Source organism: Dermochelys coriacea, chromosome 7 (genome assembly GCF_009764565.3).
Source record: "Dermochelys coriacea isolate rDerCor1 chromosome 7, rDerCor1.pri.v4, whole genome shotgun sequence".
NCBI lineage: Eukaryota > Metazoa > Chordata > Testudines > Dermochelyidae > Dermochelys > Dermochelys coriacea.
Window position 1 is genome coordinate 755,858 of NC_050074.1, and position 27,305 is coordinate 783,162.

Genomic DNA, 27,305 nt, shown 5'->3' on the forward strand with positions numbered 1-27,305 from the left:
GCGGGGCCGCCCCGCGCCAGGAGCCGCCGGAGCCTCCATTGTTCCGGGCCCGGCCCGGCCCCGCCGCCATGGCCCCGCCGCCCCCGCCCGCCGCGACCGGGCTCCGCCGCTGAGCGCGGCCTCCGGGCGGCCGGTGAGTCCCAGGGCCGCTGGCCCGCGGGTGAGCGCCGGGGGCGGGCGGGGGGCGCGCAGGGAATGGGGGAGGGGGCGGGGGCGGGGGCGGGGCGGTGCACAGGGGTTTGGGGGCACGTGAGAGCGCCCATGCCTGTCTCTCCCCCCTCTCCCTTGCAGAGGTGACGCCATGGGGGTGGACTTTGACGTGAAGACATTCTGCCACAATCTGCGGGCCACCAAGCCTCCCTACGAGTGCCCCGTGGGCACCTGCCGCAAGATCTACAAGAGCTACAGCGGCATCGAGTACCATCTTTACCACTATGACCATGACAACCCCCCTCTACCCCAGCATACTCCCATCCGCAAACACAAGAAGAAGGGGCGCCAGGCCCGCGCCGCCAACAAGCAGTCCCCCAGCCCTTCGGAGACCTCGCAGTCACCAGGCCGTGAAGTGATGACCTACGCCCAGGCCCAGCGCATGGTGGAAGTGGACTTGCACGGGCGCGTGCACCGCATCAGCATCTTTGACAACCTGGATGTAGTATCAGAGGATGAGGAGGCTCCTGAGGAGGTGCCAGAGAATGGGAGCAACAAGGAGAACACCGAGACCCCAGCCACCACCCCTAAAGCTGGCAAGCACAAGAACAAGGAGAAGCGCAAGGATTCCAACCACCACCATCACCACAGCGCCTCAGCAGGCACCACCCCCAAGCTCCCAGAGGTGGTGTACCGGGAGCTGGAGCAGGACACCCCAGATGCGCCACCTCGCCCCACTTCTTACTACAGGTACCATCTGCACTTCGGAGGGCGGGGAGACTCCCTGCTAGGTTTCATGTAAGCTGTCCCCCAGGGGCTGGGGCAGGATTGTTCCCCATATTCTATTTACTCGTGCTTTGTCCAGGTGCAGTGTAGATGGTACTTGTCTGATCCTTCTGTGGGCCTTTCTGGTGCCTGTCTGGCGAGGTGAATCCTACAGATCCTGCTGCATTGTTGTTTCAGGCTCCAGGGACTTTTTTTCTTTTGCTCCCCTTTGTGGTGTCCCGTTAGCCCTGGGGCCAGGGTCTGTAAGCTGGAGACTCGGTTCCCACTTCTTGTCTGGCTGCCAAAACCTCTCTTGTTATCAAATCCCTTCTCACTGGTACAGTCCCATAGCAGGTGGAGGAACAGGAGCCTGACGGTTCCTGAGGGTATGTTGGCACTTCAGTAAAATACCTGTGACTGGGCCATGTCGACGGACTTGGACTTGGGGCTAGCAAATTGCAGTGTAAACGTTCATGCTCTGGGACCCTCCCCCCTTGCAGGTCTCGGAGCCCTAGCCAAAGGTCTTCACTGCAATTTTACTGTCTCGCAGCCTGAGTCAGATGACCCAGGCCAGCCGCAGTGTGTTGCTGCAGCGTAGACGTACCCTGTGTCTTCCACTATTCTGCTCTGTGTAACTGGCTGCAGAATCTGCTCCAGAATGTAAGCGCTTAAAACACAATACAAGTTTCTCCTCTTCTGTGTGTGAAGAAGAGATTCCAAGTCGGACTTGATGTGGCAGCCAGCCCATGAGAATAGCTGAACTACCCCACTTGTCTGCAGACCAATGGGGACCATTTAGCTGAACTTTACTGTTCTGTGTCTGGAATATGAGGCCAGCGTTGTTGAATTTCTGATCCCTGTACTAGAAATCTCTGAGTCCTGTACCTCATCGGGGTGGCTGTTTGGGAGGAGGTGAGGATAATGGTGAGGTCAGTGTTGCCCTTAGCTGCTGGAACAGGAAACCAGAAAGTCAAGCCCTTCCTCCAAAAACCAAATCCCCCAGTTGGGAGGGAAAGAGACTATTCGGTCCCTTTTCATGACAAACCCAAACTGCGCTCTGTGCCTTCTTGGTTGCTAGATATTCCAGCTGCAGAAAGGCGAACTCGCCACAGAATTCAGCATTGTTAGGTCAAATGGCCCCGGAGCACATGGGAACTTGCTTGGGGGTTGGTACCGTGTTCTGTGTGATTGCCTTGTCTTCATGAGACACCCCAAGCTTCATCAGTTGCCAAGCAGGAGCATTGTTTGGTGCAGTGTCCTTGCTGTGTTGTGCTGGCCGCGCCAGCATACTGCAGTTCTGCTCAGTAACTGAGAAAAGGGACATGTGGCAACATCTCTCATTTCAGTGGATTCCTTCCCCTTCCTTTTTCTTTCTGGCTTATTGCTGCTTCGTGGCCCTGGTGGTAAAATCTCCCCCTCTCGTCCCTTTGGAAGGTTAGGCTGCACTAGCTCTTGGTCCCTCCCAGTCACTCATTCCCTCTTTACGTGCTTCTCAGGTACATTGAAAAGTCAGCAGAGGAGCTGGATGAGGAGGTGGAGTATGACATGGACGAGGAAGATTATATCTGGCTGGATATCATGAATGACCGACGGAAGACAGAGGGTGTGAGTCCCATTCCCCAGGAGATCTTTGAGTACTTAATGGACCGGCTGGAGAAGGAGTCCTACTTTGAGAGTCACAATAAGGGGGACCCTAATGCCCTGGTTGATGAGGACGCAGTCTGCTGCATCTGCAACGATGGAGAGTGTCAGAACAGCAATGTCATCCTCTTCTGTGACATGTGCAACCTGGCTGTCCATCAGGAGTGCTATGGGGTGCCCTACATCCCCGAGGGCCAGTGGCTCTGCAGAAGGTGTCTCCAGTCCCCCTCCAGGGCAGTGGACTGTGCTCTGTGCCCAAACAAAGGTGGTGCTTTCAAGCAGACAGACGATGGGCGCTGGGCACATGTGGTCTGTGCCCTCTGGATCCCAGAGGTTTGCTTTGCCAACACTGTGTTCCTGGAGCCCATAGACAGCATTGAACACATCCCACCTGCCCGGTGGAAGCTGACCTGCTACATCTGCAAGCAGCGTGGCTCTGGGGCTTGCATCCAGTGCCATAAGGCCAACTGCTACACTGCCTTCCATGTCACCTGTGCCCAGCAGGCTGGACTCTACATGAAAATGGAGCCCGTTCGGGAGACGGGAGCAAACGGCACCTCCTTCAGTGTGCGCAAAACTGCCTACTGTGACATCCACACACCACCCGGCTCTGTGCGCAGGCTCCCCGCTCTCTCCCACAGCGAAGGGGAGGAGGAGGACGAGGAGGAGGAGGAGGAGGGCAAAGGCTGGAGCTCAGAGAAGGTGAAAAAGGCAAAGGCCAAATCCAGAATCAAAATGAAGAAGGCAAGGAAGATCTTGGCAGAAAAGCGAGCAGCAGCACCTGTGGTGTCAGTGCCCTGCATCCCACCTCACAGGTATGACCCCTGGCACTCTCCCCTCTGTCCAGACAGTCCCTTGCCTCAGGGTCCTGTGGCTCCCCCCCAGGTATGGCCCCTTGCCTTGGGGTCCTGCGCCCCCCCCCCCCCCACAGGTACGGCCTGTCTGTCCGGACAGTCTGTGTCCCTGTCATTAGCCCCTCCAAGCTCTGGTTTATTTCATTCCTTGTTCACGGTGCTCGGTGGCTTCGCTGGTGGATCCTGCAAGCTGTGTGACTCTGGGGCTTGCAGACAGTTTTTTAAGTCCAAGTTGAGCTCCTCTCCTCTGTGCCACTCCCTGAAGGTGGCTGGGGCCGGAAGGAGCAGGAGGTGGCTGCTGTTAGTCTAACAGCAGAGTGAGCTGGCTGGACGGGTCAGGAAGCAGCTGGGGGTTCCCAGGGTTCCCTTCCTGTTATGTTAACCTCAGGGACTTTGGAACAAACCATTGTAGAAGAAAGGGGGTAATGTTAATTTATCTGACTTGGTTTGTATTTCTTCCCTTGTCCCTGCTGCTCCTTCAGCTCTTTGTTAGGGCCAAGGCCATCCTGATGAAGAAGTCTGTGCAGAATAGAGATGGCTGCTGGCATACCATGTGAGGGTCCCAGGAAAGGCACTTTCTGCTTTCTGCTGGCTGTTAACCAGCCCCATCTCTCAGCCTGGAGTGGTACCTGCACTCCTCTGGAGCACAACTAGAAGTTGTGGGAACTAGGAAACCCCCTGTGCTCCGCAGACCCATAAGGTTAGCCAGGACCACAAGGGTCATCTAATCTCAGGATTTGTGGTGTCCTCATTGTGTTTCTCATCTCCTGTTAGCTGTCTCATGACCCGCAGTTTACCCTCCAAGCAGGACAGGGAGCATGCCAGTGGCCTTGCTAAGTAAGTTGGGTAAGAGGATGAAGGGCTGGTAACCAGCAGAGCAGTGGGGCTTTGCAAGGAGATAGCAATTGCCAGACTGGATCACCCAGGGTCTGTCTAATCCAGTCTTCTGTATCTGACCCTGACCAGCCCCAGAAGCTTCAGAGGAAGGAGAACTCCACACTAGGGATGATCTGCCCCCTCCCCCCCCACGTTAGACCTTATCCTGGTCTCTAATAGTTAGAAACTTGCTTAAGCCTTGAAGTTCTTGACCTTAGTGAGATCATGTGACAGAAAGTTCCACAGACTAACTACATGTTGGGTGAATAAAGTGTTTCCTCTTATTGGGTTTGAGGTCAGAATGTCATGCAGCACAGTCCTGCAGAGAAGTCTGTCTGTCCCATGCCCTTCTCGGCTGGACTGCTGCCTTGCAGGAAATTTCCCCAGCTAACCCTGAGCTGGGTCTCTGGTGATTGGCTTGTGTGGCTAGGCACCTCTTGCTGGGCTTGGCAGGGCTCACTTGGCTGATCATGTACATGCTTTCCCTCCCTCCCCAGGCTTAGTAAGATCACTAACCGTTTAACCATCCTGAGGAAGAGCCAGTTTATGCGGTCTGCCATCTTCCGTTTAATTAAATGCCTCTTTGTTCTTGTGTTGTGATGTGGGGAGAAGGGATGAACTAGGGCCTGGGCAGTGACCATGTGAAATCCTAGCACGCTGGATGCCTGATAGGAATGAATATTTACTGAGTCTACTTCCTCCTTGGAGCTCATCCTGTGGCTAGGAAGAGCCTGACTCCAACTCTCTCTTTCAGGCTGATAGTAGATCTCTGAGGCTGTGTTGGGTCCCTGTTGGCTGGGGGATGGATAGAAAGAAGTGGTGGAGTTCGGTTCACGGAGGTGTAGACTGCTCAGAGACAGTGCTGTGGTGTATTGTGCAGGGAGATCTCTGTTCTTGAGCTGATGGCTTGGGGTTGTGGCCTTTTGCAGGCTAGGCTGGCTCACTGCCTTTCTCCTGGTTGATTCTGGGCCTGCAGTCTCTCCTTTTGGTGATTTGACTCCTGTTTGACTCCCTGCCAGCCTGCATGTGTGCTTGCTGCTGTCACTATGTCCCAGTGGAGCACATGGAGAAGTGATTGCTCTGGCTTGGGGCCCTCCTGTTTCTGAGAAACTGTTTGTGAAAATACTGGCTATTACTGTACAAACTGTGGCAACAAGTATCTAACAGGGCTCCCCTCCCCTGCTCCCTCAGAAATGCATGAGGCACACAGGGAAGAATGGATCACATCTAAACAGAGTGTTTGTTAGGGGCATCTTCCACCCCTTGCCCAGCCCCCAGCTCCCCACAGACCAAAGCCAGCCAGAGGCTCCAGCTGCGGAGTTGCAGGAGTAGCCAAAGCAGGGACTCTGGGTGTCTAGAGGACTGGACTGTGTGGATTGTCTGTTTGCGCCAACCCTCCCCGGTCTGTTCACCTCAGCTTTACGCCACACTGGCCCTTTACTCTCCCCTTATTCTCCTCTGTTCCTCTTTTCCCTTTCCTTTCCATTTAGCCAATCTCCTTCTAACACCGCCCCCCAAAAGTGATGGCCCTAGCATGCTGTTTGCTGCCACCACACTGGTCACTCAGCTGGCATTCGACCCCTTCTCCCGCCCTGGGTCTGTCTGGTCTCGTTAGATCTTAAGCTCTTCAGGGTGGCTCTGTGCTGGACTTCGTACAGCACCTGGCTCTTGCTAGCTCCTTAGCCACTGCTGTCATGAGCCTGATGGATACCCAGGTGGGAAATAAGCACTGGGAACACATGTGCGGTACTGAGGAGAGTCAGCACCAGGTGTCTGGCAGACTCACTTGGACCATGTGTTTAAGAACTGCTGGACTAAGATTTTTCTGTAGGCCCCCATGGCTGGGTCAACCTCCCAGGTCACATGGCTGCTGCCTGCAAAGCCCTCCTCAAGCCCCGCCCTGCAGCGAGCCCCACAAGAAACAGGGCCCTGAGGCTGGCCAGTGATGGCCCCTCAGCTGGTGACTGACAACAGAAACCCATGTCCCAGGAGTCCCTGGGCCCTGTAACTCAGCTGTGCCTGGTGCTAACCCCTGTACCCCCGTGATCCCCCCCTTTCCTCCTCTTACACTCACTGATTGTGTGTTGGGAGCTCTTCAGGGCAGGGACCTTCGGAGTGTGTGCAGCGTCCAGCAACGGGGCCCAGACCCAGGCTGCAGGCACTACCACCGTGCACATAATAATTGTAATTTTCACACAGCCCTGCGAAGGCCCATCCTGTCTGCGACACCCCTGTGCAGAGTTCCCAGCCCCGCCTGCCAGACTGGTTTGCAGGAGGAAGGATGATAACTGTCCCTCAGAATGCCATGGAGCACAGTCCTGCAGAGAAGCCTGTCTGTCCCATGCCCTTCTCGGCTGGACTGCTGCCTTGCAGGAAACTCCCCAGCCAACCCTGAGCTGGGTCTCTGGTGTTTAGCTTGTGTGGCTAGGCCCCTCTTGCTGGGCCTGGTTTGGCAGTGGCAGGGTGTCACGGAGTGTAGGGGAATCCGGGGCTGCACCCCTCTTCCTGGGATTCACTGCGACTCTCAGCCAGCCAGTAAAACGGAAGGTTTATTGGACAATAGGAACACAGTCTAAAACAGAGCTTGTGGGTACAACCAGGACCCCTCAGTCAAGTTATTCTGGGAGGCAGGGAGCTTAGACCCCAGCCCTGGGGTTCCCTGCGTTCCAGCACCCAACTGAAAACCAAAACCCACCCCAGCAGGCTCCCTCCTGCAGCCTTTGTCCCCATTCTCGGGCAGAGGTGTTACCTCCCCCTTTCCCTCCCCCTCCTGCTCCTGGCTCAGGTGACAGGCTCCAGGTCTCCCATCCCCTGTGAAACTCCCCTGTCACATTCCCAGGTCAACACTCCCCTGTCCCTGCCGTGTCACATCTCTCCCCCCTTCGAGACTGAACTGAGCGGGGTCACTCTGACCAGTGAACTGGGGAAGTTCAGGGTCCCCTCTCCGGGACAACGCATCCGCTATCATGTTGGCACTTCCCTTCACATGGACATGTCCATGTCGTAGTCCTGCAGGAGCAGGCTCCACCTCAAGAGTTTGGTGTTGGCTTCTTTCATCTGGTGCAGCCAGGTCAGGGGAGAGTGGTCGGTACACTGTGAAGTGTCACCTGAAGAGATATGGCTGGAGTTTCTTAAGGGCCCACACCATGGCCAGGCACTCCTTCTCCATGGCAGCGTAGTGTTGCTCCCGGGGTAGCAACTTCTTGCTCAGATACACGATGGGGTGTGTCTCCCCCTTTTCATCCTTCTGCATTAACACCGCCCCCAGTCCCGTGTCTGAGGCATCGGTGAACACCATAAAGGGTTTATCAAAGTCTGGGTTTGCCAGAACTGGGCCACTGACCAGAGCCTCCTTCAGCGCATGGAAAGCCTCCTGGCACTGCTCGATCCAGACCACCTTGTCTGGCTTCCCCTTCTTGCATAGCTCAGTGATGGGGGGGGGGGGGGCTATGGCGCTAAAGCGGGGCACAAACCTTCGATAGTATCCTGCCAACCCAATAAAGGCTTGGACCTGCTTTTTGGTGTGGGGAGCGGGCCAGTCTCTGATCACCTCCACCTTAGCTGGTTCTGGCTTTAGGCGGCCGCTCCCCACCCAATGGCCCAGGTATCAGCCATCCCCACCTTGCACTTCTCAGCTTTTACAGTCAGCCCAGCATCCTGGAGTTGGTCCAGCACTTGTCTAACCTGGGACACATGGTCCTCCCAGGTCTGGCTAAAGACACAGATGTTATCAATATGTGCCATGGCAAAATTCTCCATTCCCTTCAGTAGCTGATCCACCAGGCGCTGGAAGGTAGGGTCAGGAACTCATAGAACCCCAGAAGGGTGATAAAGGCCGATTTTAGCCGGGCATCTGCATGCAGAGCCACTTGCCAGTAGCCCTTTGTAAGATCCATGGTGGTAAGGTATCGAGTTCCTCCCAGTTTGTCTAGGAGCTCATCAGGCCTGGGCATGGGGTAGGCATCAGATACAGTGATGGCCTTGAGCTTCTGATAGTCCACACAGAACCGGATCAACCCGTCCTTTTTGGGGACCAGCACCACCGGTGAGGCCCAAGGGCTGGCAGATGGCTGGATCACCCCAAAAGCCAGCATGTCCCTGACCTCTCTTTCCAGGTCCTGAGCAGTTTTCCCTGTGACTCGGAAGGGGGAGCATTTTATCAGCGGGTGCGACCCTGTCTGCACCCAGTGGACAGTCAGATTAGTGTGTCCAGGCTGGTAGGAAAACAGCTGTTGGTAGGGATGCAGCACCCCCCTGATCTCAGCATGCTGGGCAGGGGTTAGCCGAGCCGAGAAGGGAATTGTTTCCAGGGGTGAACCAGCTCTGGTCCCAGGGAATAGATCTACTAGAGGGTCCCCTCCCTGCTCCTCCCAATGTCCACACACGGCCAATACCACATTCCCCCTGGCATAATATGACTTCATCATATTTACATGGTACACCTGGCGGTGGTGCGCCCAGTTCGACAGCTCCACCACATAGTTTACCTCATTTAGTGGCTTGACAACCTTGAAAGGGCCCTCCCAGGCAGCCTGTAGTTTGTTCTTTCTCACGGGGATGAGAACCATCACCGGATCCCCGGTGGTGTAGGCGTGGGCCTGCGCCGTGTGGTCATACCAGACCTTCTGCTTCTTCTGGGCTCTGGCCAGATTCTCCCTGGCCAGGCCCATGAGTTCAGCAAGTCTCTCTCAGAAGATCAGGACATACTCCACCACTGACTCTCCATCGGGAGTGGCCTTCCCCTCCCATTCGTCTCTCATCAGGTCTAGGGGGCCCCTCACCCTCCTTCCATATAACAGTTCAAAAGGTGAAAATCCGGTAGACTCCTGGGGTACCTCCCTGTATGCGAACAGCAGGTGAGGTAAGAATTTGTCCCAATCCTGCGGCTGCTGGTTCATAAACGTTTTCAGCATCGTCTTTAGCATCCCATTGAACCTCTCCACCAGCCCGTTGGACTGGGGGTGATACGCTGAGGCCCAGTTGTGCCGGACCCCACATTTCTCCCACAAGCACTGGAGCAGGGCCGACATGAAGTTGATCCCTTGGTCTGTTAAGACTTCCTTAGGGAACCTCACTCGGCTGAAAATGGTCAGGGGCGCATCTGCCACGGTGTCTGCTTCAATGGAAGCTCGGGGCTCTGCCTCGGGGTAGCGGGTGGCGAAATCTACCACCACCAGAGTGTATTTCTTCCCCGACTGGGTCATCCTGCTGAGAGGCCCCACCATGTCCATGGCCACCTTCAGGAAAGGTTCCTCTATGATGGGCAAAGGTCTCAAAGCCGCTTTCCCCTTGTCCCGGGCCTTCCCCACCCTCTGACAGGGGTCACAGGATCGGCAATACTGCCGGACAGTGGTAAAGACCCCAGGCCAGTAAAAGTTCTGTAGCAGCCTCTGCCGGGTGTGCCAGATTCCCTGGTGCCCTGAGAAGGGGATGTCATGGGCCAGGTACAGGAGCTTGCAACGATACTTCTGGGGGACCACCAGCTGCCTCCTGACCCCACAGGACTCCACTTCCCCTGGGGGAGCCCATTCTCGGTACAGGAACCCCTCCTCCCACAGGAACCTCTCCTGGCAACCTCTCCTCATGGTCCGTCCCACACTGAGGTCGGCCAGGTCCCTGAGCTTCCGCAAGGAGGGATCTTTCTGCAACTCGGCCTGGAACTCCGCAGCTGAGGAAGGGATGCGGCCCGGTTCCCTCTCATTGGCCGGGTCTAAGGCCACAGCCTCTCTGAGCTGTGCCCCTCGGTGCTCCCGCCCCACCAGGGTAGGGTCCTGCACCTTCGGTGTTGCACCCTCCCCAAGGTCAGGTCGTAGTGCCCCTCGCTGGCTCTGGCTACGGGTCACCACCAGGGCGTTCTGGGAGTTGCTTGGCCAGTCCTCTAGGACTCCCCCCTCCCCCACATCAAAACCTCAGTGGGCAAATGGTGGGGCACCCCCACATCCTTGGCCCCCCATTTCAGGTATACCCTTGCCATGGGCACCTTGAATGGGGTCCCACCCACCCCCGTCAGGGTCAGGTAGGTGTTGGGCACCACCCGATCTGAGGCCACCACCTCGGGCCGGGCCAGCGTCACCTCCGCGCTCGTATCCCAGTATACATTGGCCTTCCTTCCATCCACCTCCAAGGGAACAAGGCACTCTCTCCGGAGGGACAGCCCTGCGCCCACCCTGTAAAACGAGAACCCTGAGTCCAGAGCATCCAGCCCTCTGGTGGAGCTGGCCGGGGGTATCCTTCCCTCCTGAGCAGGTGGTAAGCTGGCAGGCCCCCTTGCCTGGGTCGTCTGCCCCTCGTCCAGCTGGGTCCCTACCAGATAGGTTGGGTCTGCTCAGTTTGTCCCTGAGTCTGGGGCACTGGGTCTGTACGTGGCCTCTCTGGCCACAGTGATAGCAGCTCAGGTCACATTGGTCCCCTCGAGCGGGTCGGATGGTCCCGACGCCAGGCGTTCCCCGTGGGAGGGGGTTTTCCTTATTTCCCCGCTGGGAGGTCCCATGGTGACTCTCTCTCTCTCTCTCTGCATCGTGGGGGGCCTGTTCTTTTGGGACTCCTCCCTGCTACCCTCGACCGACTGTTCACAAACTCATCAGCCAGCTGCCCTGCGTGCTGGGGGTTCTCTAGCTTTTTGTCCACCAACCATAGCCTCACGTCGGAGGGGCACTGTTCATACAGTTACTCCAGTACGATTAGGTCAAGCAGGTCCTCTTTAGCTTGGGCCCCAGCTGTCCACTTGCGGGCATATCCCTGCATTCGGTTGACCAGTTGTAGGTATGTGACCTCGGGTTTTATGCTGACTCCGGAACCTTTTCCAGTACATCTCGGGGGTCAGCCCAAACTCACGGAGCAGGGCCTTTTTGAACAGTTCGTAGTCCCTGCCTCCGCCCCTGTCATTCAGCTGTACGCCTCCACGGCTTTGGGCTCCAGTAAGGGGGTGAGAAACTGGAGCCTGTCTGCAGGGTCAACCCTGTGCATCGCTCAGGCATTGTCAAAGGCCGTCAGGAAGCTATCTATGTCCTCCCCCTCCTTACGCTGGGCCAGGATGCACTTATCAAAGCTCCTTTCAGTCTTGGGTCCCCCCTCGCTCACCGCAGCCGGGGCCCCACTGCTCCTCAGTCTGGCCAGCTCCAGTTCATGTTGACATTGCTTCCCCTTCTCCTCCCGCTCATGCTGACGTGGCTTTTCATGATCCTCCAGCTCCATCATTTTCATCTCCCTCTCCCATTCCAGCCGCCTCCACTCCAGGGATGGGGAGCTCCGCTGGGAGGATCCCCTGCTGACTGCCGGGGTCAGGGTGCCCTCGGTATTCGCTGGGCTTCCCCCAATCCCTCCCCCAGGTATAGGTAGGCTGGGTCTCGAGATGTCCTTGGCAGCCATCTGACCCCTCCCAGCCCGGTCAGGCCCCAGGGCCCACGCTGCGTCCACCGGGCGGCTTCCCTCAGGGACAGGGATCAGGTCATCCAAGTGATCCCTCTCCTCCAGCTGGGCAATCAGCTGTTCCTTGGTGGACCTCCCAGTGTACAGGCCCCTCTGCCTGCACAGCTCCCCCAGGTCGCTCTTAAGGCGTTTAGCAAACATCTCCCTGCTGGCCACTCGCAGGCCTGGGCAGCTTCCCACGGTTTCCAGGAAGAATCCCTAGGGTGCCAGTCCTTCTTGAGGTCACCCCCTCTTTGCCAGGGTCGAGCTGAAGACTCTTCCACCCTGGGACTGCTTGCTGCAATCCCCCAGGGGACCTTGTTACTGCAAAAGTCCTTCTTTCTGGTCACACGCGCCCAGGGGTTAACCGCCCCTGGAAACCGTGTCTCTCTGAATCTTCAGCATGCCTGGTCCCTGTCAATCCCCCTTCGTTTTACTGTTCCCCAGTCACGTACTGCAGGAAGCGCCATTCACGGGGTGCAGTAGATCCCACCACTGCCACCAGTTGTCACAGAGTGCGTGGGAGTCTTGGGCCTGCACCCCTCTTCCTGGGATTCACGGTGACTCTCAGCCAGCCAGTAAAACGGAAGGTTTTTTAGACAATAGGAACACAGTCTGAATCAGAGCTTGTGGGTACAACCAGGACCCCTCAGTCAAGTCCTTCTGGGGGAGCAGGGAGCTTAGACCCCAGCCCTGAGGTTCCCTGGATTCCAGCACCAAACTGCAACTAAACCCCCCTAGCAGGCTCTTTCCTGCAGCCTTTGTCCACATTCCCAGGGCAGAGGTGTTACCTCCCCCACCCTCTCCTGGCTCAGGTGACAGGCTCTCAGATCTTTCATCCCCAGTGAAACTCCCCTGCCACATTCCCAGGTCAACACTCCTTCCACCCTGCTGCAGTCACACAGGGCTGACTTGGCTGATCATGTACGTGCTTTCCCTCCCTCCCCAGGCTCAGTAAGATCACCAACCGTTTAACCATCCCGAGGAAGAGCCAGTTCATGCAGAGACTTCACAGCTACTGGACGCTGAAGAGACAGTCCCGCAACGGGGTGCCTCTGCTCCGCCGGCTGCAGACACACTTGCAGTCACAACGGAACTGTGACCAGGTAGGGGGCGGGCTCTGGGCACCGATGCCCTGTGTGCTCTGTGCATCCCAGGGCCTTGGGGCCGAAGCATTTCCTGAACGTGGTGCCTGCAATTTCAGAGCCATGCCGGAGAATGGCCTGAACTGTCCTTGGGAGGAAAGGGCAGTCCCAGCTCCCCACCACTGCTGCTTCCCCTTTCTCTACTCTGTTCAGCATCTGAGACTTGCCAGGCAATGACCTTCAAAGCTCGCCATGCGGAGGGATTCAGAGAGTGTGTCTAGCTGGCTTGGTCTCTCCTGCCCGTCTCCAGCTGGCAGGAATTGGAAAAACCTACTAGAGAGCGCTAGCCAGAGGCCAGGTGAGAGTGGGGGATCTACTAGTGAGGTCCATGGCAGTGTCCCGAGGAGAAACACAGTCCCCCATTCCTGATGCAGGGGTCCAATCAGAATTCTGGCTCTAGGCCCTTCTTGTTCCTACCACCTGCATCAGTCTGTTGCTAGTGGGTGCCTCTGGTTTCTGGAAAGGAGCAGGGGGTTTCTGCTCCCTGCTCACCACTTTAGAGCCTCCCGGCTCATGGGCGTCTCTTACTCTACCTCTTCTCCGGCACCCTGAGTGCTGGGATGGGGCAGAGGTCTCCCCTACTCTGCTCCTTCTCAGGTTTGTGGGCTGCTCCTGGAGAGCAGCTCCAGCACCTGCCCCTAGCTATCCCCAGCAGAGTGAAATTCACCAGTTCCCTGCTGCCCCAGCAGCAAAACTGACCAGAGTGGTATTAGCTTTGCTGCACTGCCCTTTAGCAGAGCTCTGAGCAGCTGCAGAGACACAGCAGCTTTATCTACCTGCAGACTTGGCAGACTGTGTTGCGTGGGGTCAGTGCTGGGAAAGGTCTCTCTAGCCCAGGGATGAGGAGCCTGCATTTTCAGAAGCCACTGCCCAACTTGAGACACCGCAGGGGCTTGGCTTCCAGAGGTCAGGGGCTTAGCACTGGCTGGAAATCAACCCATTTTTGGGTGCATCAGGGCACCCAAAATCACAAGTCGCTTCTGAAAATGTAGGCAGGGTGTTTAAAATAAAGATAGGTCAGGCCCCTCCCTCTTCACGGGGGAAAGAGTGCCAGCAGACTGCCACAGGGAGCTGCTTCCCTCCATCTCATGGTCTCTGATGTTCCTGCAGAGGGAGACAGAGGATAAGAATTGGGCCCTGAAGGAGCAGCTGAAATCATGGCAGCGCCTCCGCCATGACCTGGAGCGCGCGCGCCTGCTGGTGGAGCTGATACGCAAACGGGAGAAGCTCAAGAGAGAGACGGTAACAATTGTGTGTCCCTCCTGGGAGCTTGGGGGTGACAGCATATTCCTGCAACAGCGAGCTCATATTCCTGACCTGAGTGTGGGGCGGGAGGGGAGCGCAGGTCCCCCCTGCGGGTACTGGCTGGTTCTCCTGTCTATGCCGTGCGGTGGTGTGTGCTTACACTGTGCCCTGCCCCAGCAGGGTCTGAATGGGGGTGGGGCTTTGGGAAGTGCAGGTGCTGTTCCTGCATCTCTGCTTTTCACGGGCATTGACACACTGAGTCAGAGCCTGTTTCTCCAGTCAGAGTATCCTGCGTGCAGCCATCACGCGGGGAGGTTGGCCTCTTGAAGCAGCTGGGAAATGGCTCCTCTTTGCTATGAAGTGGATTTCTCTGAAGTCCAGGTCTCCCCCTGTGAGCCTTGTCTGCGTCCCAAGGGCAGTAGCTGTCCTGGCTGGCTGGAGCATGGTCAAGGAGGCAAAAGGCTCAGTCCCGCCCTGTTCTTGTGTTTCAGATTAAAATCCAGCAGGTGGCGCTGGAGATGCAGCTGACCCCCTTCCTCATCCTCCTCCGCAGGACTCTGGAGCAGCTCCAGGAGAAGGATACGGGCAACATCTTCTGCGAGCCGGTCCCTCTGTCTGAGGTAACAGAAATCTACGAAGTAAGAACCCCCCCCCGATTTCTACTTCGCTCGAACTTAACCCCCGTCTGCCCATGCCAAGGGCCGCAAATGGTGCTCTCCAGACCGCTAGCGGGCAGCCCGGGGCAGTTAGCCAAGGGGGGACCTGGGCTGGGGAGCTGAGCACAGCTGTGGCTGTAGCACCGTACAGGGACTGGCAGAGAGATTAATGGTCCGTCTTCCTCCTGTGTGTCAGCAATCTCTCTGCGTGCATGGTGGGCCAGGCCAGGCAAGCGGGGCTCCTTGCTTGGAAAGGCAAGGTGCAGTGGGTCCCTCGGCACGCTCCCCTCCGTTCCCTTGGAAGCACTCTGTCTAGGCAGAGACATGAAATGAGTTTGGCCTCAGACTTCTCCCGAGAGGGTGCAGTGGAAAACACTGTCCAAGTCTGTCAGCTGTGTCATTCTCGGCCTTGTCTTGCCAGGGGCTGGGGAGAGGGTTGCATTGTGCCTGCCTGCACCCACTGTCCCATTCTTGCAATTCTTCTGTGTGTATGTCTTGGAGCCCTGTGTAATTGGGCTATGAAATTCCAACCCATCTGGGATTAAAGCAAGCCTCTGCCATGCCCTGGGTAATTCCAGAGCCGGGGCCAGATTCCTGCTTGCCACTGGCTGGAGGAGAGGGCTAGGGCTGTGCGGTGTGCAATGGCACTTCTGAAATACCTCTAATTGTATTGCTCCTGGTGTTGGGTTGGGCTGCAGTATGCAGGGCCGATTGTCTAGCCCCAGTCTGGTAGTGCTGGGGTATTGCCGTTCCTTGTGTCTACACAGAGCGGGCAGTGTTTGCAGGATATGCAATGCCATTTGGGGCAAAGCACCGGGACTGGATTCTTCTAACAGCTGTTTTCTTGGAGCAGGTAGTTCTGAGGTATGACTTGCAGGCTGAGCTCTGACTGTTCTCCCTGTGCAGGTCCCAGACTATCTAGATCACATCAAGAAGCCAATGGATTTCTATACCATGAAGCAGAACCTAGAGGCCTATCGCTACCTGAACTTTGATGACTTTGAGGAAGATTTCAACCTGATTGTCAGCAACTGCTTGAAATACAATGCCAAGGACACAATATTTTACCGTGCGGCCGTCCGGCTGCGAGAGCAGGGGGGAGCTGTACTGCGCCAGGCTCGCCGGCAAGCGGAGAAGATGGGCATTGATTTTGAGACAGGCATGCACTTTCCACACTGCATCCCTGTGGATGAAGCGCTGCACCGAGACGCAGAGGAGGGTGGGTACTGACACCCCGTCCCAGGGTGCAAAGGCTGCAAGAGGTTCACCCGTGGAAGTCACAGCTGGGAATTCCTGTTAGATCATTGGAGGCCAGGGCAAGATTGTCCCTTCTCCTCGGCACATAATCTAGTGCCCCCATCCTCCCCCCCCCCCCCGCAGTCTCTGCCACATCCTCTTATGTCTCCTAGCCAGCCCACATGCCCTTTTCCAAAGAGACAGGGCCAGTCCCAGGTCAATTCTGGACCCCGAGGGTCAGATGCATTTTGCTGGTTGGCAGCTGTGACACGCTCGCCCAGATGGAGATGGGCTTCCTGGCTTGCTCCATGGTGCTGTCGATGCGCAGGGTCAGCCTGCAACAAGAGAATCTGGTTTTTGTGGTCTTGTATTAAGGATTCGGGGGTGACATCGTGCATATTGTCATGCAGGGGCCTCTGGCAAGCTGCTATTGTGTGCCTCTGAGCCAGACTCTTCCCTTCAGTCACTGCTCCCCTCTCAGCTCCCTCCAGCAGAGCAGTGAGGGTGAAGAATGGAGGGCACTATCCTTATCGGCCATCCCCACTCCCCGGCACAGGGCCGGCCTTAGGGAACGTGGCACCCTGGGTGAACTTGCATTTTGGTGACTCTGGTCCCTGTGGGTGTGGCACCCCCCCATTGCCCTGGGCCCCCATGGGCTCCCCACCCTCCCTTCACCCCAACCCCTACACTCCCCTCCTGCACCCCTAACCCCTGCATTGTGCCCTCTTCACCTCAACCTCTGCCCCCATCCTGTGCCCCTAGCCTCTGCATCCCCCTTCTGCACCCATATGGGAAAACTGACCTGGATGCAGTAACAGGAGCTGTGTGCGGGGAGCAAGGAGTGACATCCGGGCTCCCTGCATCCAGGTCACTTTCCCTGCGGACTTTGTAAAGAAAGGGCAAAAGAGCAGCAGCTCCTGGTATCAGGACTGTGCTGTGAGGTAGGTGTGTGTGTGAGCCTGAGCCTGAGTGCATGTTGAGCACACTGTCTCTTTAAGAAAGCACTCAGGGTCAGGTGCCTGAAGGTCTGTTCAGACACAAGCAGCTGCTGCTGGACCCAGAGAGGCAGCATATCACACTGATTCCCCCGTCCCATCATCCCAGCTCAGTGGAGACTGAGTACACAGGTGTGGGGAGGGGGAACACCCTGATATCAGTCCCCTGCACACAGCAGACAGGAGGATACACCCAGTCCAGAGTGGCCAAGGGCTCTGGGGAGGAATGGGAGGGGGGGGACAGGAGCAGTGGCGCCTGGGGGAGGAGGGTCACCCCAGCTCCGGAGGAGTTATCTAGCTCAGCTTTTCGTCCAACTGCCCCCTGCAGCTCGGGTCCCTCGCCCCCCTCTCCAGAGGCTGCTTCACCTTCCTGTCTGCTGCCTCTGTTAGCCCAGCTAGCTCTCAGCAGGTCAGGTAGGAATCAGGCAAACCCTGCACGGCGCCCCCTGTGGCGGGCCGTCCTGGGCCACCGCCTGGACCACCCACCCACAGGGCTGGCCCTGTCCCTACAGTCTGGGCTGCCGGAGGAATTGAGGGGCCTGGAGCTGAGCACAGGGCCCAGGAAGTGGAGTCTCCCCAGAGCTTGGGGGGAGGGAGAAATGACCCTCCCCTCTCTGCTCCAGGACCCCCCCGAATGAATTGATTCTTGTGCTGCTCTATCCAGTAGCAAACCCCTGTCTTCTTCTTGCCGGTCCCCTGGCCCATTCAGCGTGATGTGGATTATTCCCTGTGCATTTCTGAGGCTGACCCCTTTTGGCTCCTTCCTTCCCAAGGAGCTCATCTCTTGGGCCCCTTCAGGTGACTGTTCTGTGCCCATCGGTTAATCCCCTCTGGATTGCCATGTCCCCTGTCCAGGAGGAAGGGAATTCCAAAGACCTATCTGACTTCTCTCACCCATCTGTACCACTTTGTGCCCACAGAGGAGATGCGGCTGTTGCTGTCAGAGAACCAGAAGCACCTGCCCTTGGAGGAGCAGCTTAAGATCTTGCTGGAGCACTTGGATGAGGTCAATGCTGGGAAGCAGAGCGTCGGGCGCTCCCGCCGTGCCAAGATGATCAAGAAGGAGATCACAATCCTGCGCCGGAAGTTGGCTCACCCACGGGATGTGCTGGACAGACACGGCCCCTCCGCCAGGGGGATTCTGCAGGCCCACCACCCCTGCGAGAAGGACATGCAGACCGACAGCGCTGCAGAGGAGAGCAGCAGCCAGGAAACTGGCAAAGGTACTGGCTGGGAGGTGGTATTGACGCTCTAGCACAGCACATTATGCCCAGGGGCTTGGTGTAACCCCACATCTGGGCAGGGCATGAGAAGGGTGGAGGGTGCAGAATCAGTAGCCATGGACCTTCCCTCCCAGAACAGAGGTTGGGGTGGGGAGAGGTCCTGCTCCTTCCTTGGTTCCTCATTAGTGTCCCTGAAGATGGCTGGGAGCTCCCCCTTGCAGCGGGGCCCCTCCCAAGGGGATTGGGAACCAACTGGAGATGCTGTTTTTCCCAGTTTTCTGGGAGGGAAAGATCATAGAATTATAGAATATCAGGGTTGGACCTCAGGAGGTATCTAGTCCAAGCCCCTGCTCAAAGCAGGACCAATCCCCAACTAAACCATCCCAGCCAGGCCTTTGTCAGGCCAGGGCTTAAAAACTTCTAAGGAAGGAGATTCCACCACCTCCCTAGGGAACCCATTCCAGTGTTTCACCACCCTCCTAGTGAAAAAGTTTTTCCTAATATCCAACCTAAACATCCCCCACTGCAACTTGAGACCATGACTCCTCATTCTGTCATCTGCTACCACTGAGAACAGTCTAGATTTATCCTCTTTGGAACCCCCTTTCAGGTAGTTGAAAGCAGCTATCAAATCCCCCCTCATTCTTCTCTTCTGCAGACTAAACAATCCTGGTTCCCTCACCCTCTCCTCAAAAGTTATGTGTTCCAGTCCCCTAATCATTTTTGTTGCCCTCCGCTGGACGCGTTCCAATTTTTCCACATCCTTCTTGTAGAGTGGGGCCCAAAACTGGACACAGTACTCCAGACGAGGCCTCACCAATGTCAAATAGAGGGGAACGATCTCGTCCCACAATCTGCTGGCAATGCCCCTACTTATACAGCCCAAAATGGCATCGGCCTTCTTGGCAACAAGGGCCCACTGTTGACTCATATCCAGCTTCTTGTCCACTGTAACCCCTAGGTCCTTTTCTGCAGAACTCCTGCCTAGCCATTTGATCCCTAGGCTGTAACGGTGCATGGGATTCTTCCGTCCTAAGTGCAGGACTCTGCACTTGTCGTTGTTGAACCTCATCAGATTTCCTTTGGCCCAATCCTCTTAATTTGTCTGGGTCCCTCTGTATTCTATCCCTATCCTCCAGCGTATCTACCACTCCTCTCAGTTTAGTTTCATCTGCAAACTTGCTGAGGGTGCAATCCACGCCATCCTCCAGATCGTTAATGAAGATATTGAACAAAACCGGCCCGAGGACCAACCCTTGGGGCACTCCACTTGATACCGGCTGCCAACTAGACATGGAGCCATTGATCACTACCCATTGCTCCACCTGGGGCCTGTCCTGTAGGCTGATGGAACCCTTTGGCCAGTTCCCTGCAGTGACCCAGGTTAACTGGGAGGAGGGCCCAGACAAGGATAGGGCAGGACCCCTGGGGAGGAAAGCCTTGATGGGGGCAGGGCTCTGGATGGGGGTCGGGCTGGGCCCCTAGGGAGGAGAGGCCAGATGCGGGCAGGGACAGAGTGGGTGGGGACAGGGGGCCTGCTGGGAGGAGTGGGCTGACCCAGCTGGGCTAACTGGGAGGAGAGCCCAGATGGGGGCAGAGCGGGAGCCCGGGTGGGGCTGAGAGAGCCTGGATGGGGGCAGGGGGGAAGCCCAAGTAGGGGTTGGGCTCTGGATGGGGGTCTGGGTGGGGGAGGGGCCGGGAGAGCCCAGGGTGAGGCGAAGTCGGGTGGCGGGGGTGCCAGAGCGGATGGGGAAGGAACCTGCTGGAGGAGTGGGCTGACCTGGCTGGGCTAACTGGGAGGAGAGCCCAGATGGGGGCAGGGCAGGAGCCCAGGTGCTGGTGGGGCTGGGAGAGCCTGTATGGGGGGCAGGGGGAAGCCTAGGTGGGGGTGGGGCTCTGGGTGGGGGTCAGGTTGGGCCTCTGGGGAGGAGAGGCCGGGTGGGAGCAGGGCCAGGGGAGCCCAGGTGGGGATGGGACTCTGGATGGGGGTCAGGCTGGGCCCTTGAGGAGGAGAGGCAGGCTGACCCGGCTGGGCTAACTGGGAGGGGAGGTGGAGCAAACCAAGACGACAAGGGCTCCTTTGACATGTTGAGAAGTGAGACGGAAAAGCCCCACAGGCAGCAGGAGCTGAAATTGGACAGCCATGGCCAAGACATGATGCTTAGAACGGGCATCTCTAGGATCTCTGCTCAGGATCCCTGAGGCCTTAGCCACGGTGCCCAGCTAGGTCCAAAGCCATGGTGTTAGCAGCAGAGATCGCTCTCCAGCAGCCTGGGCAGCTTTTCCCCTCCTGGGCTGGCAGTGCAGCTCCGCTCTCGCTGGCCTGATCTTTGCCTCTCCTTGGGGTGGCTGCTCCTGGGGCTGTCCCTTTGCACCCAGTTTGTCCCCAAGCGGGTTTCTTCACTTGGAGCCTTCACCTGGGCACTGGGCCCCTTTGACCTGTATTGTGTCACTGGACGGTCAATCTCTGGTCACGTGCTTCAGGCTCTGTGGGGGCAGGGGATGTCTCGCTTACGCTTTGCAGGATCTGGTTTAAATTGTCTTTGGAGCCCGTCCTGTTTTCCCTGGGTAGATTGCCTTGATGCTCTCTGCTGCCCATCTGTAGATGTTTTCCCTCCACTTCCCTCTCTGAGTGTCTGGTCCCAGAGCCAGGTCTGACTTTCCTCTTTTCCTGCTTTCCTCCTTCTCACTTCCCAGTTCTTCTGTTATCTGATCCCCTACCTCCTTCCCCGGCTCCACCCGCTCCAGACCCTGCATCCTCCTCCTTCCCCTACAGCTCTTTCCAACTGCCCCTTCGGGTGGATCCCAAGACCCCTCCCAGCTTGTGCCCCCCTCCTTGGCCGCACCGCCCTAGGGCAGCGTTCTGTGCGGCTGCATTGCAGGGGGAGCGCCAGGGCAGGGTTACCACACCCCACATATTGGCATTCCTTAGCAGGGCCATGTGTGAGCATGACCCAGGAAGGTCAGGAAAGCTGGGATCAATAGCTTTAGCAGGCGTGACCTGTCCTGTTGGTCTCAGATGGAACAGCTGCCAACTCCAGAGCATAGAGTTGGGCATTTTCCAATCCAGGATTCCCTTTTTGCTGCACCAGGTGCCCAGCATTTCATTTCCTGTCTCCTAGCTGTGCCAGGACCTGCCTGCAGCTGCCACTTGCAGCTTCCCCCCAAGAGGCAGTTAATTGGCTGACAGGGCATGCTCCCTGCGTTGTGCCTTGGAGCCAGGCTGCAGAGGACGGAGTCAGAGCTGGATGGGAGCCAGCAGTGTTGGCTGGTCAGCTAGGCTGCCTGGAGAACAATGCAGTAACCAAGAGCTAGGGGCTGAGCCACTGACCAGCTACAAGCTCCCCCTTCCCTGGCACACACGAGGAAGGAGGCTGTGGGCCTGGCTGCCTTGAGAGCATGGCAGAAATTCCATCCTTCAAACCAGTCCCTTTCAGAAATAACCACAGGATATGAATTGACTGTGGGCATGGGGCCCAGTGGGAATCCGGGCCCTTGGGGGGCTGCACGACTTTCCTGCTGCAGGCTTGCTGGGCCTTTAGCACAGGGAAGTGCAAGCTTTTTCACAAGCACTTCAGATGTCAGAAGCTTTCCAGGGGTGCAACAGGGCTGGGCAGCTCCCAGCTGGAGCCTGAGGAATTTGGGAGAGGCTGTTGCTGCTCATCTTGCTTCCTTTAGTTGAATTTGGAGTCTCTGAACATGAGGGAGTGGCTGCACCTGCTAGGTTGGAGTCTTCTCCGGAGATCCCCTCCGGTGAGGAGTCTCGGAGACTCCACTAACTGCCCAGTTTTGGTGATGTGAGGACAGTGGTGGCAAGACCCATGAGCGAGGCTTCAACAGGATGGGACAAAGCATGGGACTTTCCCTTCCTTACAAAGCTCTGCTGCTGATCTGAAGCCTCTTGTGCCAGCCCTGGGCTCCCCGCAGCTCTCCCCTCGTGCTTTTGCACACTGCTGCCCGATGGCCTCACTGGAGGCAGGTGTGAGCTGTGGGGGCAGATCTCCAGAGCTCCCTTGGGGAGCTGGGAGCGGGGCAGGGTGTTGGAGCCTGCTGCCCAGCTTCTGAACATGCTTTCTCTCATCCTCTCTCTTCCAGGTCTGGGCCCCAACTCTTCCTCCACCCCAGCGCATGAGGTCGGCAGGAGGACTTCTGTGCTCTTCTCCAAAAAGAACCCCAAAACCGCAGGGCCCCCAAAACGCCCCGGACGCCCACCCAAGAACCGGGACAGCCAGCTAGCTGCAGGGCATGGGAGTAGCCCAATAGGTCCCCCACAGCTTCCAGTAATGGAGGGGTCGCAGCGACAGCGGAAAAGAGGGAGGAGCCCACGGCCAAGTTCCAGCTCAGAGAGTGACAGCGATAAATCCACCGAAGACCCTCCCATTGGTGAGTGTGGCCGCGGCAGCAGCGTGGGTCGGAGGGGGCCGTGCTGGATCTGTGTGTGTGACTTATGTTGTCCCTCACCTGGCTCTGCTGCAGACCTGTCAGCCAATGGCTTCAGTGGCGGGAGCCAGCCAGTTAAAAAGAGCTTCCTGGTTTACCGGAACGACTGCAGCCTTCCGCGAAGCAGCTCTGACTCGGAGTCCAGCAGTAGCAGCAGCAGCAGTGCTGCCTCGGATCGTACCAGGTACTGTGCCCAGGTGGCTCTGCTCCTGCTGGCCCCGGGCATTAGGCCTGCCAGGGGCTCTGTCCCAGCGGCTGTACCAGGAGTGGGTCCATCAGCCTGTTTGTAAAGCCCTTTAGCAGTAACCCTTTCAAGGCTGTAGCACCCACCATGGCTGCCCCTTCCTGTCACATGCAGCGCCCAAAGCCACGCATGTTTGTGACATGCCTGCTGAGGAGCAGAAGGCCCAGACTCTGGGACTCGTTGGGCCTGGCATGCTATAAGTCTGCCAGCGCTCAGCCCTGCCCTGTGTGTAGCTGTCAAACAGCCCTCTTGGTGAGGCCATGGCCGGAGAGCCCGAACCAGAGACCTGCACAGAGGCTGCTCCCGCACGTGTGTCTGGTGGAGGCCAGCATGGACTGGTTGGATTGTGCCAGTTCCTTTGTCTCTGTGGATAGAGGGACCCCAGGCTGAGTGGGGGGGCCCCATACCATCTTGAGGAACCCTTCTCACTTAACCAATGATTCCCCCTTTCAAAGGTGCCTGGAGAGCCCCATATCTCAGAACACTATTGTGGGCAGTTCTTCTGCTGAGCGCTGTGGGCTCTACTCCTGAGGGCACTATCTGGCCGCCTCCCCAAAGCGTGGGTGTCCTAAGGTCCCTTCCCACCACACAAACACGCACGCACGCAGTGCCTGGACGGGTAATGTGGCGCCTAGTAACAGGACTGCTCCCCTGCCTTCCCACAGCACGACGCCCTCGAAGCAGGGCAGAGGGAAGCCCTCCTTCTCCCGTGCGAACTTCCCGGAGGACAGCAGTGAGGATACCTCTGGAACGGAAAACGAGTCCTACTCTGTTGGTGCTGGGCGAGGGGTGGGTCACAGCAGTGAGTATCTTGGGCCTCGGCCAGCAGCCTCCAGCTCCTGTCGCTGTCTGGAACCGTCGGTGCTAATTCTCCCCCCGCTTTTCTTTGGCGCAGTGGTGCGGAAGAGCATTGGGCGTGGAGCCGGGTGGTTGTCGGAAGACGAAGACTCCTCTCTGGATGCCTTGGACCTGGTGTGGGCTAAGTGCCGGGGGTACCCGTCGTACCCAGCACTGGTGGGTACAGCAGGCTGCGTGTCCTCGTCTCTCCTTTTGCACCCCCTGCAGGATCCGGGGCCTGGCAGAACCTTCGCCTGGCTCATAGTGAGGGACTGGATGGACTCTCTGTGGCCAACAAGCTGACTCTTGCTGGATGGGCCAGAACCCTGGGAATCCCCTCCCCTTGCACCCAAATGATCTGCACTCCATGTCACTGCCATCCTTGGGCCAGTCTGGCTGGAGGGTTGCTGCTCTTCCTGAGCCCTGTGACTAGTGGGGGAATTAAGGGTCTTGCTGCTTCCCATAACAATTAGGACTAAAGCACATCTGCCATTTGCTCCAGTGTGCAAATCCTGTGGGGAACCCCTGTTCTTGGGTCTTGTACTGAGATCTGGGGGTGGCCTCAGGTCTCCTCTGCCCCCAGTCTCCCAGAGAGAACACTTATGCATGGTCTTCACTAGGGGTATGGAACGGCTTCCGTATGAGGAGAGATCAAAAAGACCGGGACTGTTCAGCTGGGAAATGAGAGGACTGGGGGGATGGGAGAGAGGCCTGTAGAATCGTGACTGGTGGAGCGAGTGAACAGGGAAGCATCATTTGCCCCTTCACATAACAGGATTAGGCAGCAGGGTTAAAACACAAGGCAGTACTTTTCACGTGGCACTTGTTGCCAGGGGATGTGAAGAAAAGTATGACTGGGTTCAAAAAAAGAACTATATAAGTTCATGGGGGACAGCCCACCAACGGCTGTTAGCCCGGCTGGGCAGGGACACAACCCCATGCTGTGGGTGTCCCTAAACTTCTGCCAGAAGCTGGGAGTGGGTGTCGGGATGGATCATTTGATAACTGCCCTGTTCTGTTCATTCCCTCTACAGCACCTGGCCACTGCCAGAGCCAGGACACTGGGCTAGCTGGACCATTGGTCTGACCCAGCATGGCCCTGCTGCTGCTGCTGATATATGAACCCCTTTAGAATATGGCCTGCTGGCTGGCTCCCTCGGCTAGTGATCCTGGCCCCAGCTGTTACTCAGTTCTTAACTAGTCCTGCTTTAGTCAGCCCCAGTGGCGGGTCTCAGTGCAGGCATCGCTGGGTGGTGCTCTCTGGCCTATGTTATGCAGGTGCTCAGATTATAAAGTTCCTTCTGGCCTTAAAACCTAGCAATCGAACCTCAGAAGGTGGTTCTCCAGCCTCAGCCCTGAGTGTGGAAATACCCCTGTCCCTGCAGATCTGCTCCCCAAGGTGACAGGAGGCTGAGCTGCGGGCTCTCGGGTCTCCAGTACTGCTTCACTTGTGAGTCCAGTGGTCGGTGCAGCCCCTGGGGAGCTGGAGGCTCCTCTTCCCTGAGGCTCTCAAGATAATTGGTTTGTTAGTATTAGTGCATTGCCTTGGAGCCCCAGTTACAGACCAGGCCCCTGCTGTGCTAGGTGCTGTACGCACAGAACCTGCCCCAGTCAGCTCGCAGTCTAAACAGAAGAGCTGAGACGACAGAAGGAAACAATGAGTCTATTGGTCAACATGGCAGGCAGTGCTCTCAGCACACAGCTCCTAGCTGCTGTCTTGTCAGTGATGCCAGAGGCCCATTGCAGAAGGCAAGGAATTGCAAACGCAAGCATGAGCTAAGGCTGTTTCTGAAGTGGGGATGTGAGCAGGGGAGAGCCCCTGTGACTTAGCCTGAACTGGTTGTGGTGTTGCCTCTTTGCACACACCTGCAGCCCCTTTGCTTCGGGTTGTCATGGTGACAGACAGCAGGGAGCTGGTGTCAGCCAGCCGCTTTCCAGTGCAATCACTGACACGGCGCCTTTGGGTTCTAAGCACAAGACTTAGGAATGAACTGTTCAAACCAAGTCCTGCTGGGTGGGGTTCCAAGAGATACTGCTGCCAAGAGCTGAGTGGGGGTGCGAGAGCGGATTATTAGGGGCCAGGCAGCACTCTGCTTGTTCCAATCCTGATTCTGTCTTTATACCCCCAGGAAAGGCTTTCCTCGGTGTCTTAGTGGGGCTGGTGGGGGCTTCTGTGCTCCCCCTCCTGCCCCTTCCCTGGGATCTCACCTTTGTCTCCCTGCTGGTTTGGCAGATCATTGATCCGAAGATGCCACGGGAGGGTATGTTCCATCATGGTGTCCCCATCCCAGTGCCTCCCTTGGAGGTGCTGAAGCTGGGAGAGCAGATGACTCAGGAAGCACGAGAGCATCTCTACCTCGTCCTCTTTTTTGACAACAAGCGCACCTGGTAAGGGCCGGGCCAGGGCTTTCTCCTGATGTGTGCCAGCTCTGCAGTCCCCCAGCAAGACAGAGCATGGCCTGCTGGGGATGGGGTGGTGAGGGCGAGTCAGTGAACTCCACTAGGGAGGGGGTGGGGTATGCAGATGATGGGAAGCCTCAAATGAGGTGTGATGTCCCTTCCTCCAGGCAGTGGCTGCCCCGGACCAAGCTTGTGCCACTGGGTGTGAACCAGGACCTGGATAAGGAGAAGATGCTGGAGGGCCGCAAGTCAAACATCCGCAAGTCTGTGCAGATCGCCTACCACCGTGCCATGCAGCATCGCAACAAGGTGCAAGGCGAACAGAGCAGTGACTCCAGCGAGAGCGACTGACACCAGCTGCTGCCTCGTTGATCCACTGGCTCTGCTCATGGCTTCTCAGTCTCAGGGCAAACAGGGCTCTCAGTCCTGGGCACTTAGTGCAGCTGGTCTGTACAGGAGCAGGGGCTTGCCCTAGTCACTGGGACAGAGAGCGTGCTCCTGAAAGCAGCTGTGTCTGAGCACCTGGTGTTTGCAGCACAGGAGTGAGTGTGTTAGAGCAGAAGCAGGCAGAGCTGTAGCCTGCTGCAGAAGGCAGTGCCTAGCAGTACCCTCTGTACCCTCCCTCTTTTCCACCTGGCGCTGCTCGAGCCTCCCCTCCTACTCAGCTGCCCTGCCTGTCCCTGCTTTGTCTCGAATTTCACATTCCCGGGGCATGGCCATTGCCCAGCGAGGCCCGGGTCCCTGGGGCTGGTGCCTCGCTCACTGAGCACATCTCCAGCGGGTGCAGTTCCCATGTCCGTAGGGGCACTGTAAATACTGTACAGGATGGAGAATTTAAATTATTCTCAGTTGTAGCCCGTTTCAGTGTCTTGGGGGAAGCATTTTGGTACTAAACAGCGCTTCCTATCAGGGCCCTTCCAGGCCGCGTAGCCCAGGACGTCTCTTTGTAATCTTCTTACTCGCACACTTTGATACGGGAGCTCTTGGGATCGGCTGCGCCCGGCCCGCCCCCGCTGGACTCGCGTCTCCTCCCCGCCACGCTCGGGCGCTCGTTTGTATTTATTTGGAAGGAAGAAAATCTATGGGTTCTTAGAAAATAAACCGTCTATGGGGACCGGCCTGGGCCGCCTGCTGCTGCTGCGGGGCCATGCTGCGCCCAGGGGGCCCCGCGCTGGCCCCGCGGGATCCCGG

General features: G+C 57.4%; 1 protein-coding gene across 3 annotated transcripts; it reads left to right on the plus strand.

Moving 5' to 3' along the window:
* Positions 1 to 27,228, plus strand: BRPF1 (bromodomain and PHD finger containing 1). 3 transcript variants are annotated; one of them, XM_038408700.2, is made up of 14 exons: positions 2 to 133; positions 292 to 900; positions 2,412 to 3,371; positions 12,643 to 12,799; positions 13,949 to 14,080; positions 14,575 to 14,721; positions 15,646 to 15,958; positions 17,891 to 18,193; positions 22,289 to 22,576; positions 22,670 to 22,817; positions 23,543 to 23,679; positions 23,773 to 23,891; positions 25,948 to 26,102; positions 26,282 to 27,228. In XM_038408700.2, the coding sequence occupies exons 2-14, from the start codon at positions 302 to 304 to the stop codon at positions 26,463 to 26,465; spliced, it is 3,642 nt and encodes a 1,213-aa protein (XP_038264628.1). In that variant the 5' UTR covers positions 2 to 133; positions 292 to 301; the 3' UTR covers positions 26,466 to 27,228. The 3 variants fall into 3 exon arrangements, with proteins under 3 accessions (XP_038264624.1, XP_038264628.1, XP_038264629.1); XM_038408701.2 differs by having other exon boundaries at positions 14,575 to 14,703; XM_038408696.2 differs by having other exon boundaries at positions 1 to 133; positions 14,575 to 14,703; positions 23,543 to 23,891.
* Positions 27,229 to 27,305: the final 77 nt, after the last annotated feature.